Raw genomic sequence first — 16849 nt, 5'->3', positions numbered from 1 at the left:
GTTGGGAGTGGTGCTGGAATCTTCTAGCTATGCCTGCTTCTCAGTCTCCCAGTCCCCTCCTCAGCCTGGGGCTGGCTGAGGGGGAGGAGAAGGAAAACCCATAGCAGGGGCTTGGCTTTGCCCCCAGAGCTGGGAGCCAGAAGCCATGCTCAGACCTCAGCCTCCAGGCTGAATGCAGGGAAGCCTGCAGTAGGGATTGACTTCGTGCCCCTCTCAGACCTGGGAGCGGGGCTGGAGTCCCCCAGTCACACCCTCTTCTCAGCCTCTGGGTGGGCTGAGGGGAGGGGGAAGCCTGCAGTGGGAGCTGGGAGCCAGAACAAGTCCAGGCTCCATTACCCCAGAGCAGGGAGGCATGCCCCTTCTCCACCTCCAGGCTAGCTGAAGGAAGGAGGATGGAGAAGCCTGTAGCAGGGCTTGGCTCCACCCCACAGAGCTGGGAGTCACGGCCCCTCAGCTAAGAAAGGGGTGGAACAAGGTGACTCCTCCCCTGTTCTCAGCTCTGTGGGGAAGAGCCAAGCCCTGGTGCAGGGTTTTCCCCGCTTCCCAGCCACCCAGCTCCTGGCTCGGTGGGGGGGGCAGAGTCAACCCCCCACTGTAGACCATGTCCCCCCAGGCCAGCAGCAGCTGGCTGGCAGTCTGGTGCTGAGCTAGGGGGCTGAGCTTTTTCCCCTCCTTGCCCCCTCCTCAGCCACCCAGAGAAGTGACAGTGCTCTGGCTAGGGAGCAGAAGGGCAGGGCAGACCCTGCCCACTGGAGCAGACAGCACTGCCCAGCACTGCAAAGCATTATGGGATGCTGGGGGACTATAAGTTAACTTGAACCAAAAAGGTGTCTGGGACAGAAATTCCATAAACCAGTTTGACCTAAATCAGTTAAGTCTGGTACTGCATCCAACCAGGTTTACCTTAAATCAGGTTTGGCTATTTTGAAAGTGTTTAAAGTGCATGGAATTTCCGTTCTGTTACAGGTTAAAACCAGTTTCTGATCTCTTAAACTGGTTTATGTGCAATTTCTGTCCCAAACCAAAGTGGCTGAAACAGGTTTAAGATAAAAGCGGATGAATATTGTATCAGACTTAAATGATACAAGTTAAACCAGTTTATCAAACTTCTGTCCCAGATTCCCTGCAGATTCAGGTTAACTCACATGTCGCCCAGCATCCCATGATTCTTTGCACCTCCCCCAAAAACCCTCCCTCACAGGGTGGGTGAGCTAGCTTTGACCCAAACTATCTGCTCCAGCTGAGCAACGATGTGTGCTCTAGTGCCCCTTGGCTTTTGGCATGGGCTGCTGCAGGCATGTGGCTGCATTTTCGGAACCAATAGTGATTCCAGAAATGCGAAGATTGAATTGATTCAGTCTTGGGCTTTTTGACGGTCTGTACTTAGCCTAAAGGTATGCATCTACCCTACCTTCTAATTGACTCCAGACTAACATGGCTAACTACCTCCTCACCTTTCTTATGCTCATGGACACCAATAATTACAGTGGATTCTATGAGGCTACGATTTTACACTTAAAGCTCGTCTTCACTGTAAATTACAAACTTGAGCTAGCTTATCGCTTGTTCAACAAAAGTAATGAGATCTACCACACTTCAAAGCTACTCACGCCATACAAACTAATATGATTAACAGAACAGAGGGCATTTATACATGTGCTCCAGCAGTGGGGTGAGGGGGGGGCAGGTGTTTTAATTAGAGTGGTTCCAAAAGCCCCTTTAATTAAGTGCCTGGAGTGTCTTGTATATCAGCATCCCCATGCTGAAAAGCGGCAGCGGGGGTGCTTTAACAGCTCATATAATATTGGGGCTCCCTTTGCTCTAATCAAGTTGGGGAGTTCCCCCCCCCCACTTCAAATTGATGATTGTAATACTGGCATATCTCTGTTTGGACTGGCCACAGCGTACCTGGATTTGAATTTCACCATGTACAGGTGTCAGCACTATTCAAACAGCAACATTAGTAAGCATGCACAGGGCATCTGGGCTAATAAGTACATGGTCTTTGGAGCAAAGCAAATTATGTGAACAATACAGACACTACATTTAGGCAATTGCTTAGCATTTTTCGTGGTGACCAAATTCAATGCCCACATGCAGGCAAGGTAAATTAATATGAAAATCAGATGTACAAATGCTGCATCTAGCTTTAATAAATCCTTTCCAGCCATCTATAAAATAAGACAGCTATACAGAGTGAAGGGGAGATATTCCTTTGTCGTCTTTATCATGATTCCAAATACAAAATACTTACCTGTAAAAACTCATCGAGTTCCACCTGTCCATTTTTGTTTAAATCCACTTCATTTAAAATATCGTGAAGTGTATTTTCATCAATTTGAATACTGACACTCTAAATAAAGAAGGAAAAAAAGGCAAATCAACTGGATTAATTAAACACTATTTCAGTCATCCTGGGCAATTTAGATAAGAATTCAAAAATCAGAAGAGAAATGTTACCTCTAAGACACGTTGGACATCCAGTATGGTAATAAATCCTTTATTTTCTTTATCAAACATGTGGAATCTCTTCTTATATCTGCAATATAGGTTTATTATGAAATGGAGCTGCACTCTAAAGAAAGGTAGAATTTTTTATCCCAGAAACAAGGGGGGAAGGGGATAAAAGGTCAACTTGTGCTCATTTACCTTTCAATATCTGAAGGTACAAGACTGATTTCAGAACTGTCCGTTAATTGCTCTGATTTTGCCTTATATCCCATTTCATAGTACAGAAACTTTTTCGCAGCTGCAAGTTCTTCCTACAACAAGAAAAAAGCTTCAGTTCTAAACAATAAATACTTCGTTACTACGCTGCTTAAATGAAAGGAGGCAATAAATTACAATTTCTTGTTCTTAGAGGAATTCAACAGTTGATTGGCAAAATCACTTAAAGGGGGATAAAATAATTAAGATTAGGTGATACTTGATGTTTTCACTGGATCTCTAGAACATTGGGCAAGTGTTGTCTGTCAGTTGATAATTATGCTGAGAGATATGGAATGAAACATTTTTAGGGTCATACATGGGCTCACAACGAAGCAGCAAAACTACACATGCACATCAGGACCATGAATGACACTTAATTTACAGAGTTTATGTCTTACAGTTGTAAATGACCCATTATGATTCTGAATGATCAATCAGGTATATATCAAACAAAGCTGACACGCTATCCTCGTCACATAGCAGAATGTAGAATGAAGCAGAATGTCTTGGCATTAAGTCTGAATTTCTCTGTTCAATTTTTAGGGTTGAGGGTCTGGCTTTTTTTTTGTTTTTGTTTTTTAACTAAACAACACTATGTCTCAAATATATAATTTAATGTAGTTGCATACAGTTTTATTCTACAATTATATACTTCTGTAGCATCTTTAATAGCATGTTCACCAGTTTGCCATGAAAGAAAAGTCAGTTAACTGGCTTACTCAATACACTACAGATTATGTAAAAAGGCATGCAGAAATAGCAAAAATATGGTGGAGCCATCATTTAGCAAAGACATACTCAACTTTTAAGCACAAAGGGAAACCCTCTGAACTTTCTGTAGCTATTCACAAGCTTCAAGTTAAACATGTACAAAAACCTTTGCTGGACTGGGATTTAATTTAGCCTTGAATGCAGTGACCTCATCCCCAGGACTGTAATTAAGGAATGATGTGCTAAGCAACAAAGTGTGCTAAGGACAGCCTGGGCACTCCCCATCTGGCCTGCCTGTTGAAAAGGTTGAGCACTACTGTACTAGACTATTATGAAAATAGACCATGTACATAGGAATGAAAATGACATCTCAAGATGCTCCATCCTTGGTTACAGAAATTGTATTTTATACAGAAGTATTTGAGAGATGAGCCATGATCATGCAACTACTGACTGCACGCAATACATATAAGGGCCAGAATTAAAATTGCCTATACAACCTCAACACTGGCATTTCCTCAGTTAGGACCCTTTTGTGTTGACACCGTAACATTCTCCTGATTTAATCTTTGAGCAGTTTTCTAGAAATCCTAACTTCTACTAATTCACTAGTTATCACAGAGGATCCTACAGAGGACTGACTGTACCTCCCAACCCCACTTTCCAAAATCCTAGATCTGCCCCTGAATTCTATCACTCCCTAGGAGGCCATCTAGCTGAGCAGAGTAAAGCAGGCTCTTTTCAGAATTTTCATACAACTTTTGACAAGCTAGGCAGCAACATGAATAAGCAACAAGAAGCTTTCCATTCTTTCTAGCAAACTCCCTGAGAGTATTTTCAAGTTCTGCCTATGCCAGAAATAAAAGAGTGACGATCAATACTGGACATTCTGCTTGGATACAGCTTTGACTACTGTTCTCCCTCCTTGTGGGAGAGCATTAAAAAAAAAAACATACCACATTAAGAGTGAAATCGTAAAAAGTGCTGGGAACTCGTATCTGACAATGGAGACGATAAAAACTAAGGATGTTTCATGCCTTGCAGGCCTAGACTCCAAGTCACCAGATTTCAATGACTGCCCGGGAGGATTCAGGAAAAAGAGACTAATAGGAGATTATTTTAGGGCAGCAGTGGCATCAAGCTCATTTTCATCACCAATCTTGTGAGACAGGAGACACAGGGAAGTAAGGGAGACATCAAAGAACCATAAGCAACATGCCTCTTCTCAGCAAAGCCAACCCAACTGTTACAAACTCCATTATGAAGAAAGTACTTCAGGGAACAGACTGAAACCACAAAACTTGCTTTCATTTCAGCTTAAACAGCTGAGAAGCACAGGTCTTTTTAGACCAATCAAACCTTGTTTAATAGCTATTTTTATAGCTAAAAGCTATAACTACTGTAACTGTGGTATGCAGGCATATACCATTGGATTATTCTTTCAGGAAACAGATTTCATTTATAGTTTTCTCAGTCAACTAATTTAGACATTTGCTTGTTAAGATGGAAACCAGTTAAGAAATATAAAATTCCAGCTGTAAGGTGCCCTTTGTACCTTTTTCCGTTGTTCACTCCAATTAAGTTCCTTCCCCATGATATCAACAATTCTTGGCAGGGCTTCATCAGCAGCCTGCACATTCAGGAAGGCCAGGCGAGTACGACGTGAGATCATATCGACTACCGTGCGGGCATACTCTTTTACACCATATATCACCTAGGATATTAAAATAAAGGTAAAAACTCAAAAAAGACAATGCAAGATTCTGCCTGGTTGGGCATGGAAAAATAAACTGAACTATTTGGGAGCAAAGTTAGAAAAATAGGACAAGCATCAGTATATGGTGGGGGAAGAAGAGAAGGTTTGCAAGAACACAGCACACAGTTACATAAAGGATCATAGCTTTTCACGTACCTCTGCTTCAATATATGGAAATTCAGACACGAGACGTTTTCCAACAATAGGCCACCTCATGCCAGTAACCTTGGCTATTTTGGCTACCTCAAAAGCCTTGTCACCATATGTAGAAGCAAGATGCTGAGCCACCTACAGAATTGAGAGCAAAAATTAGACATTTATATCCCAGGAGTTTCTGAAACACAGATGAATACATGTAAACTATCTTGTCAGTTCTCCCAGTGCATGTAACAAATAGTCCAAGGAGGCTATTAGATTTTGATTGTGTGGGTGGAAACTACTTGTGTTGTGAATGCTTAGACCAGCACTAACACTACTATGCATGTATCAATGTAACGGTGACTAATGACACTTCAGCTCCTTTCTGCTACTGTGATCACATTTGAAGAATAGATTTTGTTGGGCTTGAGATGCCCAAGGCTGGTATTGTCACACATGTTTCAAAAGCAGAATTCATAGTTTCAAGTTTATAATGAATCTGGGATAAAGAATGTGCATTTTTTTAATGATCCAATAGCAAAGAAGGAAAAGGACTGGAACCTCGCTCACATACAATTATGGTAGGTTTTCCCTGATTAAATAATATAGTCTTATCTGATTTAAAATCCCCTACTACAGGTGATAGTGTGACTGGACTTTTATTTATAAAAGGTTATTTATAACTGTAATTAATTTACTGAATTGAAATAGAAATAGCTTACCTCACTTTCAAGTCCATAATCCTGGACCAGTCTAATGTAAAGAGTAGGACTCCAGTCTTTCGCCCCCTGTAATAAAAGTCCTACTGTCTTACTGGGGCCTGCCATGAGATTGTGAGCCTGGACAGCAGCGTCGATGGTATCCTGTGCCATGGAGCGATAGGTTGTCCATTTCCCACCTATAAGCAATGTATTTACTTGGTTAGGTTTCTGTTTTTATATGTCAATAAAAAATGTGGGTGGTTGCAGTTGCTAGACTTCGTCTTTGTACTGCTTCATTACTGGACTCTTGCTCCTGACTGGACTTGAATCAGCAATTCACTTATTCAGAAAGAATACCACTTATTTTTAAATATGGCTTACCCCCTCAAATTCTTGTAATAATATTCATTTATTATTAATTAAATACAGAGAATCCTAAAAAAGCCACACGAGAAGCATTTGAAATGGTTTAACAGTACCTGCTATGGTTACAAGGCCACTGTCACTGACAGTAACAATGTGATTCCGCGATATTGACTGCGTGTCTTTAGAGTTGGGATCTGTGACCAGGGGACGAATGCCACTCCATGCTGCCAAGACATCTCCTCTTCTCACTGTTGTTGGGAACCAAACAACAGCCAAACAGAATTAGAACGTAATCCCTAAGGATTCCATTTCTGATTAAAGGCAATTATTTCATTTCCTTAAAGTTACTCTGGCACAAATATTTACATCTGTTCTCCCCAAATTCATATGCCAGACAGTCAAAAGACAGAAGCACATGCATCCTCAGTTTCATCACATCTAACTTAATTAAGCTTAATACTTCAACAACATAAAAAATTAGAAATATCTGACAAGGGGGTTGGGAGAGTTAGATCAGTCGGATATTGCACACAGGGAATCCAAGGAAGAAGACTGACAAGACCTGCCTAAGGACAAAAGAGGGTTCCTGTTTCGGAATAAAGTTAGAACTCAGAGTCTTTCTGCTCCCTGTCAGGTGGTCAGACAAACAAGGACCAAAAACATAAAGGAAATTATAATACCTGTGACAACCCAAGGCGTACATATTATTGCACACATACTTTTTTTTTTTTTTTTTTTAATTTTTTTTTTTTAACTGCTCATTCTTCTAGACCACCCTCTAACAGCAACATGAGGCATTTGTCTGTATGGTATGGTTTACAATGATGCATTCTTAGCAGTCTGGAAGAAAGCCAAATCAGGAGCTAGTTTAGATGATAGTCTAAATGTTAATGCATCAAAACTACCATAGTGTTAACAGCTGAATAAAAAAATAAGAGCTAGAATGAAAAATACTTCTGATCGTCTATATAATTTTTTTTATGACCCTCCTGTTGGTAGGGTGCAGGAATCTGTCACAGAAAATCAGAGGGAAGATAGGACTGATTTCCCTGCCACTGTTAAGCCTACCATTTCAAGAAGAGAATCCAGTATCTCACATTTCTCCCGTCAGAACAACTATCCTGATATGGGGTTTCAAGGAAAATAAAAGACTCATAGAATCACAGAAAAAGAAGAGTTACCCTGTATCCTTCACCTGGTAAAGCAGTACAGTATGCACTGGCTGAAGGACATGCCTCTTGTCAAAATATATGTGTGATAGTTCGGAAAGGAGAATTCCCAGTACTGGAAGCCTCTTGCCAATTGAAAGAGTGGGGGGGGAAGGGAAGGGGGGGAGCAAAAAGAGCAGAAAGAACTGGTCAGTTTTATTGGTAAAAGAGGTCAAAAAGATTATTTCATTTTAAATGGTAAGATTCCACCCCCTTCTCCTCCCCCTTCCCCCCACCCCACCACTTTATTTGAAGCCACTTGCAGTTTCCTTTGGACCATTCTAATCAGTCAGACAGAGGTTACTGCAGTTGTCACTAAGGCATTTCATTCTTCACTTTTAAAGAAGATATGCATATAGGAAATAGTACAGTTACTCCTTTCTTTTCATGAGGAAAGCATTTTATTATTGGTGCATAATGGCTACTCTAACAAAACACTGTAGGCTTTTCTGAACCCATCATGAACTCTTTCTGGATCGACAGCTAAACAAAATTATAGTGAAAACATAAAGATTTGTTTTCATAAAAGGTGAAACATATACCCAGGTAAATGAAATATCATTTTCTCCATCTCCATCTTAGAGATGACAGGTATCCAGCATACACCAAATATAAAAACAGAAGAAACTAACGTGATACATGTTGTCTAATTGCTCTTCTGAGAGCATCACCACTACTCACTGTTCAAAAAGCTTCTTGAATTAAATGCTTTACATGTCTTTAAATTTAGTTTCCAGTGGAGACCCCCACTCTTCAACTGCTTCCCTTTTTACCGATTTATTATCCTTTGAGGTATCCAAACATTAATATTTTATATGTAAAAGAAGAATCTATTGGGCTTTCTCTTATTCCACTCCCGTTTTCCTCCACCTCTCTTCTTTTGTTTAATCTAGGGGTGTCCGCACTAGCTAGATGAGTGGTGCAGGGCCAGATCCCTTGGCATACTGAATCTGACAGGTGCTCCAGCTAGTATGGGACCCAGGCTGCATGTGGCACAAATCCCAGAAGGGGAATCATGTGTGGCGCACTCTGGCCTGAGCAGCAGCAGTGCTGCATGTTGTGGCCACCTGGCCCAGACTGTGCCAAGCACAGCACCTGCTTTGGGATGTATATCACACACAGAAGCCACTCCAGTGCAGGTCACAGCAGGCACATCTACATGTGAATTAGCGTGTCTTTTCTAATCCACATCAAATGCAGTACCTCCAATGTGAGATACTAAATTAATGTGCGTTAGACTGTGCTAATGCGCAGTAGCAACTGTGCTAATGCGAAGTAGCACATTTGCACACTTTAGTGACGCTCAGTGGTCAGTAGACTATTTACAACACATCAGCGTAACATCATGGTTTTTACATGATGCTTTAATGCATAGTAAAATAGTTGCCTGCACACTAAAGCACACATGCAGATGTGCCTGGTCTGGCTGAAACAGGTGCGATGGACAAAACAGGTGCTGCCAGATCCAGTATGAAGGAGGAAAGGAAGAGAGGGTCTGTGTGCAAGATCTACCTCCCAGATGGACCCTACTTCACAGATGTGCATGGTGCCCAATGTGGGTATGATCAGCCCCACAGCAGCACTGGGGGCTGGACAGTAAGGCTCCATGGGCCAGACTGAGCTCACAGTTCATATGTTTGGCACCTCTGGCTTAATTCCTTGATGTGCTATGTTTAACTTCAGGGCTGTCCCTAATCATCATAAAATTAATGGGAGTTTAGGCACTGATTTCACTGAAAGGGGGAGCAGGTCCTTAGACCAGGAATGCTTAATCCCTGGTCCACAGGTCAGATCCAGCCTACAGTGCCATGTCATCAAGCCAACGAGGCTCCCCACAGGTTTGGCAATTTGGTGGTACGGGAGTGGCGCCACTCCCTGGCAAGCCAGATAAGACACTCATCCCAGTGTGCAGGTCTGGGCTGGGGCCACACAGGGCCCCAGGGCTCAATCCTGTTGTTGTGAGGTAGGGAGAAGGCAATGCTAGGCTCCCAGGATCCAATCCTAATGTGCAGGGGTGGTGAGAAGAGGTCATGCCAGGCCCCAGGGCCCAGTACTGGCGACAGAGGTGGGGGAAGAGAGGAGGTGCTACCAGGCTCCCAGAACCTAAACCCAGGGTGCTGGGGCAGGAAAGGCAGGTGCCAGGTCCCAATACAATACAATTTTATTGCAGAATAACTTGCCTGAACATCTGGCATATTCCAAAAAAAAAGTTGAAAAACATTCACTTATAACCCACAACAAATACAATGTCTTACATTGGCCTTAAAGACATTAACCATTTTGCTTCAGCAATGTAACACTTTTTTCTCATAGACCCTATGAAGGTGGGATCCTCACAAATACTTACAGTAGGCAATGTACAATTAAATAAATAGGTATGCTTTGACCACTATAGAACCGACACAAGTTTTACATTTTCTAGCATTCAGCAAAAACTATTTTTTTTGCACTGAGGACAATTTACTAATTATTGTAATTAAAGTGTTCCTTGTCCTGTATACTACAGGAGCTTTATCATTTTTTTAGAATATGTAAATACCAAAGTGTTTTAAAACTGGCAAGCAACTCAAGCAATATAAAACAAAATTTAGCAGATTTTACAAACAGGATTAACAAATAACATAGTGGTTTAAACCACAACAGCGTTCTTATTCAAGACACAAGTAGATTATTTCACTTTTTAAATAAAAAATGAAAGCAGCAGTGGTATTGATCAACTTAATTTTGTAGCTTATTAAATTTACAATGGAAAAACTGAAAATGTACTTTATACTGAAGCATTTGGGTACAACTTTAGATACAGGTATCTTATAAAACTGATCAATGGAAAAAAAAATTGATAATATTGAATAAAAATGTCCCAAAAGAGCTAGAAAAGATTTCAGAAATTGCTGTTACTCTACTAGAATGTTTAACCTGCCAAAATGAAGTGCTAATCACAGAATAAGATACCATATTACGTTTATAAACTAATGAAACTAGAAAAAGCAGCATGCGTGACACTATAATTAAACAGCTGGAACACATCCAAGCCTGTGTAAGTTGATAACCCTGGCACTGTTTCTGGCAGCAAAAAGGCAGGTCTGCAGTGAGTTGATATGGCCAGCACAGTTGTTAATTCAATAACAGGCAATCTATAAACACTGCTAATTGCATACGTGAAAAACAGCGTGCACCTAGGCAAGTTTCCTTCAGAAACATTAAACACTGCAGAAAACTACTTGTGTAAAACATCTTGCAAAAAATCCTGTCTTATTCATAGCTTAGCTGAACCAACTACTGTCCTGGCATGCCACATCATTTTGATTAACTTCTTCATAAGAGACTTAAATGGTACATTTTTCTAAAGATCATTTTTCTTAAGTAGATACAAAAACAGAACTATCAATTATCCATTTCAGGGAAGAACAAACAAGTAATCTAGAATTCTCAACCTCTGGCTAGCAGGCCTCCTAAATCTAATTACCAGACACTGCTACATTCCCAACAGATATTCTGATTTATTTTAATGTTTCTGCTATGAGAGGAACCCAAAACTGCAAACCCTTTCACAAAAGCATTTTAAAACAACCATGAAAGGTGTTGGGTAGCACAAAGATAGTAAGAAGCTACTAAATAGTGATCACCATGTTTTATAATTTTCTAAATAGTTTTTTCTACCATTTCCTTTTAATCCTCCCCTCTCTTGAATTGAAAACTGATCATGTTGGATACCATTCAATCTTTAAGAAAGTCTGCAACTTAAAAGTATTAGTATTAAGTGACTAAAAGTGGACATACCACTAAGACTTGGAAAAAGTCCAAGGAAAAAAGTGACTAAAAGTTTGATGAACTCATGTTTTGATGCTACACGTACCCTTGAACAGTTTCATTTCTTCAAACACATTCCTCTTGAAACAGACATTATCATGCCCTTTCCCTCCACTCCTATAGAAGCAGATGAAGGTGGGCAAGGATGAATACTATTTTGGTTGAAAAGGAGAACTCAGACTGGTTGTTTAGAGATCAGCTGATTTTACCTAGACTAGTCTAGGGCATGCATACATGTCTGGGAAAGCAGCATTTTTTATAAGCATGAAAGGTAAAGCAAGATGAATATCCCATGTACATCAGAAACAGTTATCCGATTGTCTCGCAAAACAGCATTCTTTCTTTCAAAACACCCCAGATGCATCAGCTTGCTTCCAGTGAAAAACAGAGCTAAAAAAATTACCTTCAACATCACAACTCAGGTAGTTGCGCACTTCATTCAAAATAAAGTTGATATCTTCTTCTTTAGGTATTGGGTGAGGAGTGATATCAGTTGGAGTATCTGTTGTCCCAGCAACAGTCATCTTTTCCCATGGTAGGAAGAAAATCACTCGGCCATCACTGGTGGCTGGGTCAAGCAGCCCCATGTTGTCAGGGCTGAAACAAAACAGAAATAAGGTTAAATATTTTCTTTAAATCGTCACATCAAATTTAAAAAGTCTAGTTTACTAATTATAAAAATCACTCTGTATTGGAATTAATTTATTAACCAGACTCCCATATTATACTTATAAGCCAAGATTTAACCAAAAAAAAAAAAAAAAGTAACTAGGGATTTTGCCTCCCTTGTATGTTCGAAGTAGAGTCATATGAAAGAAGCTTGTTTTGGATAAAGTTCTGTGAACCACATTTTAAAAACTGAAGCTGCAGGCACTTCTCAAGTGGGATCCTAAGACTATTGGTCACAGTTCAGAACTTTGGTCATGTAATTTAATTCTAACGTCTATCAATTTAAAAACAAAAACAAACCATCAATGTTTTTGAGAGAAAAAGTATGAACTGAATAATAAGGTTAAAGTTTTCTTAAGCAAAGACTGGAATAGGATCGATATTATGTAACATTAAAAACAAGGTAGTAGCCTGGAAGGAGAAGAACCATAAAACACAACTTGAAATTCACTCCCAGTTATAACCTACATAAATGAGATCAACTATGTCTGCAATTACATTTGATAAGTGAGTGAATGCAGCTTCTTTACAGTGACAGGAGGTGCCAGATCCTGAAGAATATTACTGTATTTACTTGATTTCCAAGATAATGTTTCCCCCTTTAACATGGGGGGAAAAGCCCCATATCTTGGAATCAAGTACGATGCAGCGGGGGAGCAGGTAGCTGCTGCGGCTGTGCCTATAGCCTCAACCCCAAGTCAGGGCTGGAGTCAAAGCTGTCCTGGCCCCAACCCAGGGTTGGGGTTAAAAGTCACAGTTGCTGCCTACCCCCGCTCCCACATCTGCACCCCCTATCTCTCCCTCCCTTCTGGCCTGCCCTGTTCCCCTTTCCCTTCATTTTCCTTCCTTCCCTTATCCTTGCTCTGGCACTGGCAGGCTCTGCCCCATCTCCATCCTGGGGCATGAAGCATGGCCCTATTCTAGCCGCACAGCAACAGTGCTGGCTCTGCACTGCTGCTATGGGACTGAGCTGGGGCTGTGCTCCAGGCTGCAGCAAGGCTGGAGCTTGCCAACACTGAAAAAAGACCAAGAGGCAGGGGGTGGGTGGGAGGAAACAGTATGTCATTCGCTGGACTCCGCTACCTCAGCCGAGCAGGAACCAGAATGTGCCTTCTTTACTCTTTCACAATACAGTGTGCTGCAGGGAGACAGAATGACTCTGAGCAGTCTGGGTTAGCCCAGAGCTGTCTTGTGCACTGCTGCCATTTTGTCGCCAGGCAGACTGCAAAAACTTGCAGAGCATGAGGAGATGTGCGTACAGGGGCCTCCTGGCTGCACAGTTCTCTGCTCTTCAGGGGCCCAGCATGTGAATATCTGTTCAGACATCTCCAGGTAAGTTTTTCTAGCAGGAAAACAGACCTAGGAAAATTCTCCCAGATTATTTGAACATCTGTATGCAGCCTATGCCTAAACTTGTAGGAATAATTTTTCCTTATTAATATTTTTAATTCATTTACATAATTAGCAGCATAAAAAAACCTCAGATATGTGAAAATGCGCAAGAGGTCTGCATATGAGGAATTGTGATCCACATGACTAACCAATATCAAAAGCTATTCATTAAAAACAAAACCAAATCAAACTAAACCAAACCAAACCACCAGTCATTTTTAAAGCACATAAATGAATCTAAGAGTTGAATCAGTATAAGCAAAGCTGCAGAACATTCTACAATAATAATCATTAAAGCACCACCTCTATAATATTTTTACTATAAGAGCGGCATCAGCAATGAGCATTAGTTCATACTATTTGCCTATCTGCCCTAGCTATTTCAGCTGTCAAATCAGTAAGGAAATTATCCTATTTCTCTTGATCTTTTTTATTCAATAGCCTGTTTCCATAGGTAGCATCCAATGTTACAGCCACAATGATAAGATGCATGAACTGGCTAGAGTAAGAAATCATTAATAGGAATTTATCTGCTAAACTTCATCACCTGGGATCAGATGCGTTTACCAGCCCCTACTTGCATATTCCACATACAAGGTTATGTACTCTATAAAACTGGGCCCAATGGAGCTATCCAGCTTTGTTCATGCTGAGTGCTACCACCTGTGAGTGTACACGTGAATGACAACACAAAGCCTTTAAATAAGAAGTCAGAATTTGCAGCAGCAGCTGCATGTACTGGACCAAGTCCAGAGTAAGCTCCATAGAGGTAAATGTCTTTTTTCTTATCATATACACATAATAGTATACTTTTCAGCTGAAACACTAACTTGCATGACAGGCCAATAGCTGTAATTTCACCTAGGCCTGTTATTTTAAATATATTATCTTAAAAGAATGCGCAGGGGGAAAAGGGCTGCGGGTAGAGAAAGTAAGTCACAAATGGGAATCTTCCAGGGCATCAACACTTAATTGCAAGCACTTGTAGGAATGCTATGAAAAATAGCACCAGATAGGGAAAAACAGCCTGGGCTATTTATTTAGTTGCTGGACTGCCCTCTAAACAGAGAACACAGAATTAACAGAATAAAGGCAAAACTGTGTTGTAACTGTATGCCTGAAAGATATAACAAAGATAAGGTAAATTTTTACAATTTTTTTTTTTAAATGGGCATCTTTATAGGATTTGCCCAATATTAGCAGCAATCATCTTCAATCCATGCAGGGAAATTCCATTACAGTGTACTGGAGTTATGTCAGCATGAACTTAGAATACATAAAAGTATACTAAAGACCTGCATTTGTCCACTGTTCTTTTCACAGCAAAATTCAATGACTTCTTCAGACTGGAAATCTCAATCTGAGGAAGTTCAACTCTCAAATAGCTTCCTTAATTTTTTAGAGGTTTATAGCTGCTTGTCCTGGGGGGAACTGACAGTGTTTTATTTCTGTGTGTAACCTAAAACCAATTGTGAAAAACAGTGAAAAAAGGAAGGGGCACTGGGACCTCCTAGAAATACCAATGGATAAATTTGAAGGATCTAGCATTGAACTGGTTGAAAAACAGGAAGAAAAGCCATCACAGAAATAGGTGAAGAACAGGTTAGACAAGAGAGGAGTGGTATGAGCAGAGGAAAGAGCTGATCTTGGAACTGTCCCTCTAAGAAGGATAGTCTTCCAGTGAGGGCACTAGCAACAACTAACAATCTGCATCCGAGAAACAGAACTGGGTTTAATTCCCAATTGGACACATACTGCCTATGAGATCTTGGACAAGTAATTTCCTCTCCTTGTAGTTCAGGTCCCCATATATAAACTAAAGACAAGAGATATTATTTTGACCTTTTTTGTTTTGGTTATAAGCTTTTCCTAATCTCTGTATAACACCTAGCATAATAACCCACTCATCTTAATGCAGCCTGTGTGTACTCCAAGGGTTCCTAAAACAAGTTAAAGGTAGGAGTTTAGAGAGAATTACTGAAACTCCCAGAAGATGCAAATACCTAGATATTTTGAGCTCTTTTTAAAAAGGGGAGGGGAGCCAGGTGTCCAAGAAAAGTGGTTGCTCCTTAAGGAGACAATCCTCCAAGCCCAAAGGGAGGTAATCCCAACACAGATCACAGGGGGCAGGAGGGCGCAAAAGCCCCCATGGTTCACCAAAAGCATCTGGGAATGTCTCCTAGCTAAAAGGGAGGCGCACCCCCAATGGAAGGGAGGGGTCATCACCAGGGAGGATTATACTGCAGTTGCTCAGGGATGCAGGGGGTCAGTCAGGAAGGCCGAGGCAGAGATGGAACTGGGACTAGCTTCCCACATCAAGGACAAGAAGTTCTTTTTTAAATGCATAGGGGGCAAAAAGAAGGTTCTGGTAATGTGGGGCCCCTGCAGGACAAGCTAGGAAATTTGGTCATCACATCAGATGACAAAGCTAACATATCTAACGATTTCTTTGCCTCCATTTTCCTGAGCAGGGACCGGAATAGCCACCCCCCACCTCTGGGCCCCGCTTAGACCCCAGGGGAGGCGCACCTAGGCCAAGGGTTTGTGAGGATCTAGTTAGGGAACTTCTGGAAGGAATGGATGTATTCAAATCAGCTGGTCCGGATAATCTCCACCCCAGAGTACTGAGGGAATTAGCTGAGGTCATTGCGGGACCCCTGGCATGGCTGGACTGGAAGAGGGCCAATGTGGTTGCCATCTTCAAAAAGGGGAGGAAGGAAGACCCGGGATACTATAAACCAGTTAGTCTTACCTCAATCCTGGGCAAGCTTTTTGAGAGAATTATTCTGGCACACGTCCACGGGGGGTAAGCAGGGGAGATTATGCTTAGAGGCGACCAACACGGGTTCATTAGAGGCAGGTCCTGTCAGACCAACCTGGTGGCCTTCTACAACCAGATCACCAAATCCTTAGATGCAGGAGTAGCAGCAGACAGTCTTCCTGGACTTTCGGAAGGCCTTTGACACTGTCTCTCACCCTGTTCTCATTAAGAAACTGTGGGACTATGGTGTTGACACCCACATAGTCAAATGAGCCGCCAACTGGCTGGAGGGCTGCACCCAGAGGGTGGTGGTGGATGGGTCATTTTCGACCTGGAGGGATGTGAGCAGTGGGGTCCCCCAGGGCTCAGTCCTTGGGCCTGCACTGTTCAACATCTTCATCAGTGACTTGGACGAGGGGGTAAATAGCACCCTGTTCAAATTTGCTGATGACACAAAGATGTGGGAGGGATGTGGGCACGCTAGAAGGGAGGAATAGGCTCCAGACCTAGACAGGTTACAAGGGTGGGCGGATGAGAATAGGATGGGATTCAAAACCGACAAGTGCAAGGTGTTGCACCTGGGGAGGAACAACCGACACCATACCTACAGGCTGGGGAACTCCCTTCT

At 41.7% G+C, this 16849-nt stretch overlaps 1 protein-coding gene across 2 annotated transcripts in view; it reads right to left on the bottom strand.

Annotated features, from left to right (window-relative positions):
* The window catches only part of GPD2 (glycerol-3-phosphate dehydrogenase 2), a 130876-nt gene that overhangs the window by 11290 nt on the left and 102737 nt on the right, over nucleotides 1-16849 (bottom strand). For both annotated transcript variants that reach the window (XM_019554171.1, XM_019554172.1), the window contains exons 9-16: nucleotides 11803-11996; nucleotides 6495-6629; nucleotides 6037-6212; nucleotides 5333-5464; nucleotides 4976-5134; nucleotides 2650-2762; nucleotides 2461-2539; nucleotides 2255-2353 (exon numbers count right to left, since the gene is read on the bottom strand). In XM_019554171.1, the coding sequence (XP_019409716.1) occupies nucleotides 2255-2353; nucleotides 2461-2539; nucleotides 2650-2762; nucleotides 4976-5134; nucleotides 5333-5464; nucleotides 6037-6212; nucleotides 6495-6629; nucleotides 11803-11996 (1087 nt within the window). The remainder of the gene's footprint in view (nucleotides 1-2254; nucleotides 2354-2460; nucleotides 2540-2649; nucleotides 2763-4975; nucleotides 5135-5332; nucleotides 5465-6036; nucleotides 6213-6494; nucleotides 6630-11802; nucleotides 11997-16849) is intronic.

This window comes from Crocodylus porosus, unplaced genomic scaffold, assembly GCF_001723895.1.
Source record: "Crocodylus porosus isolate Cpor-Errol unplaced genomic scaffold, CroPor_comp1, whole genome shotgun sequence".
Lineage (NCBI taxonomy): Eukaryota > Metazoa > Chordata > Crocodylia > Crocodylidae > Crocodylus > Crocodylus porosus.
The sequence above is the reverse complement of the archived record's forward strand: the minus strand, read 5'-3'. Positions and strand labels throughout refer to the sequence as shown.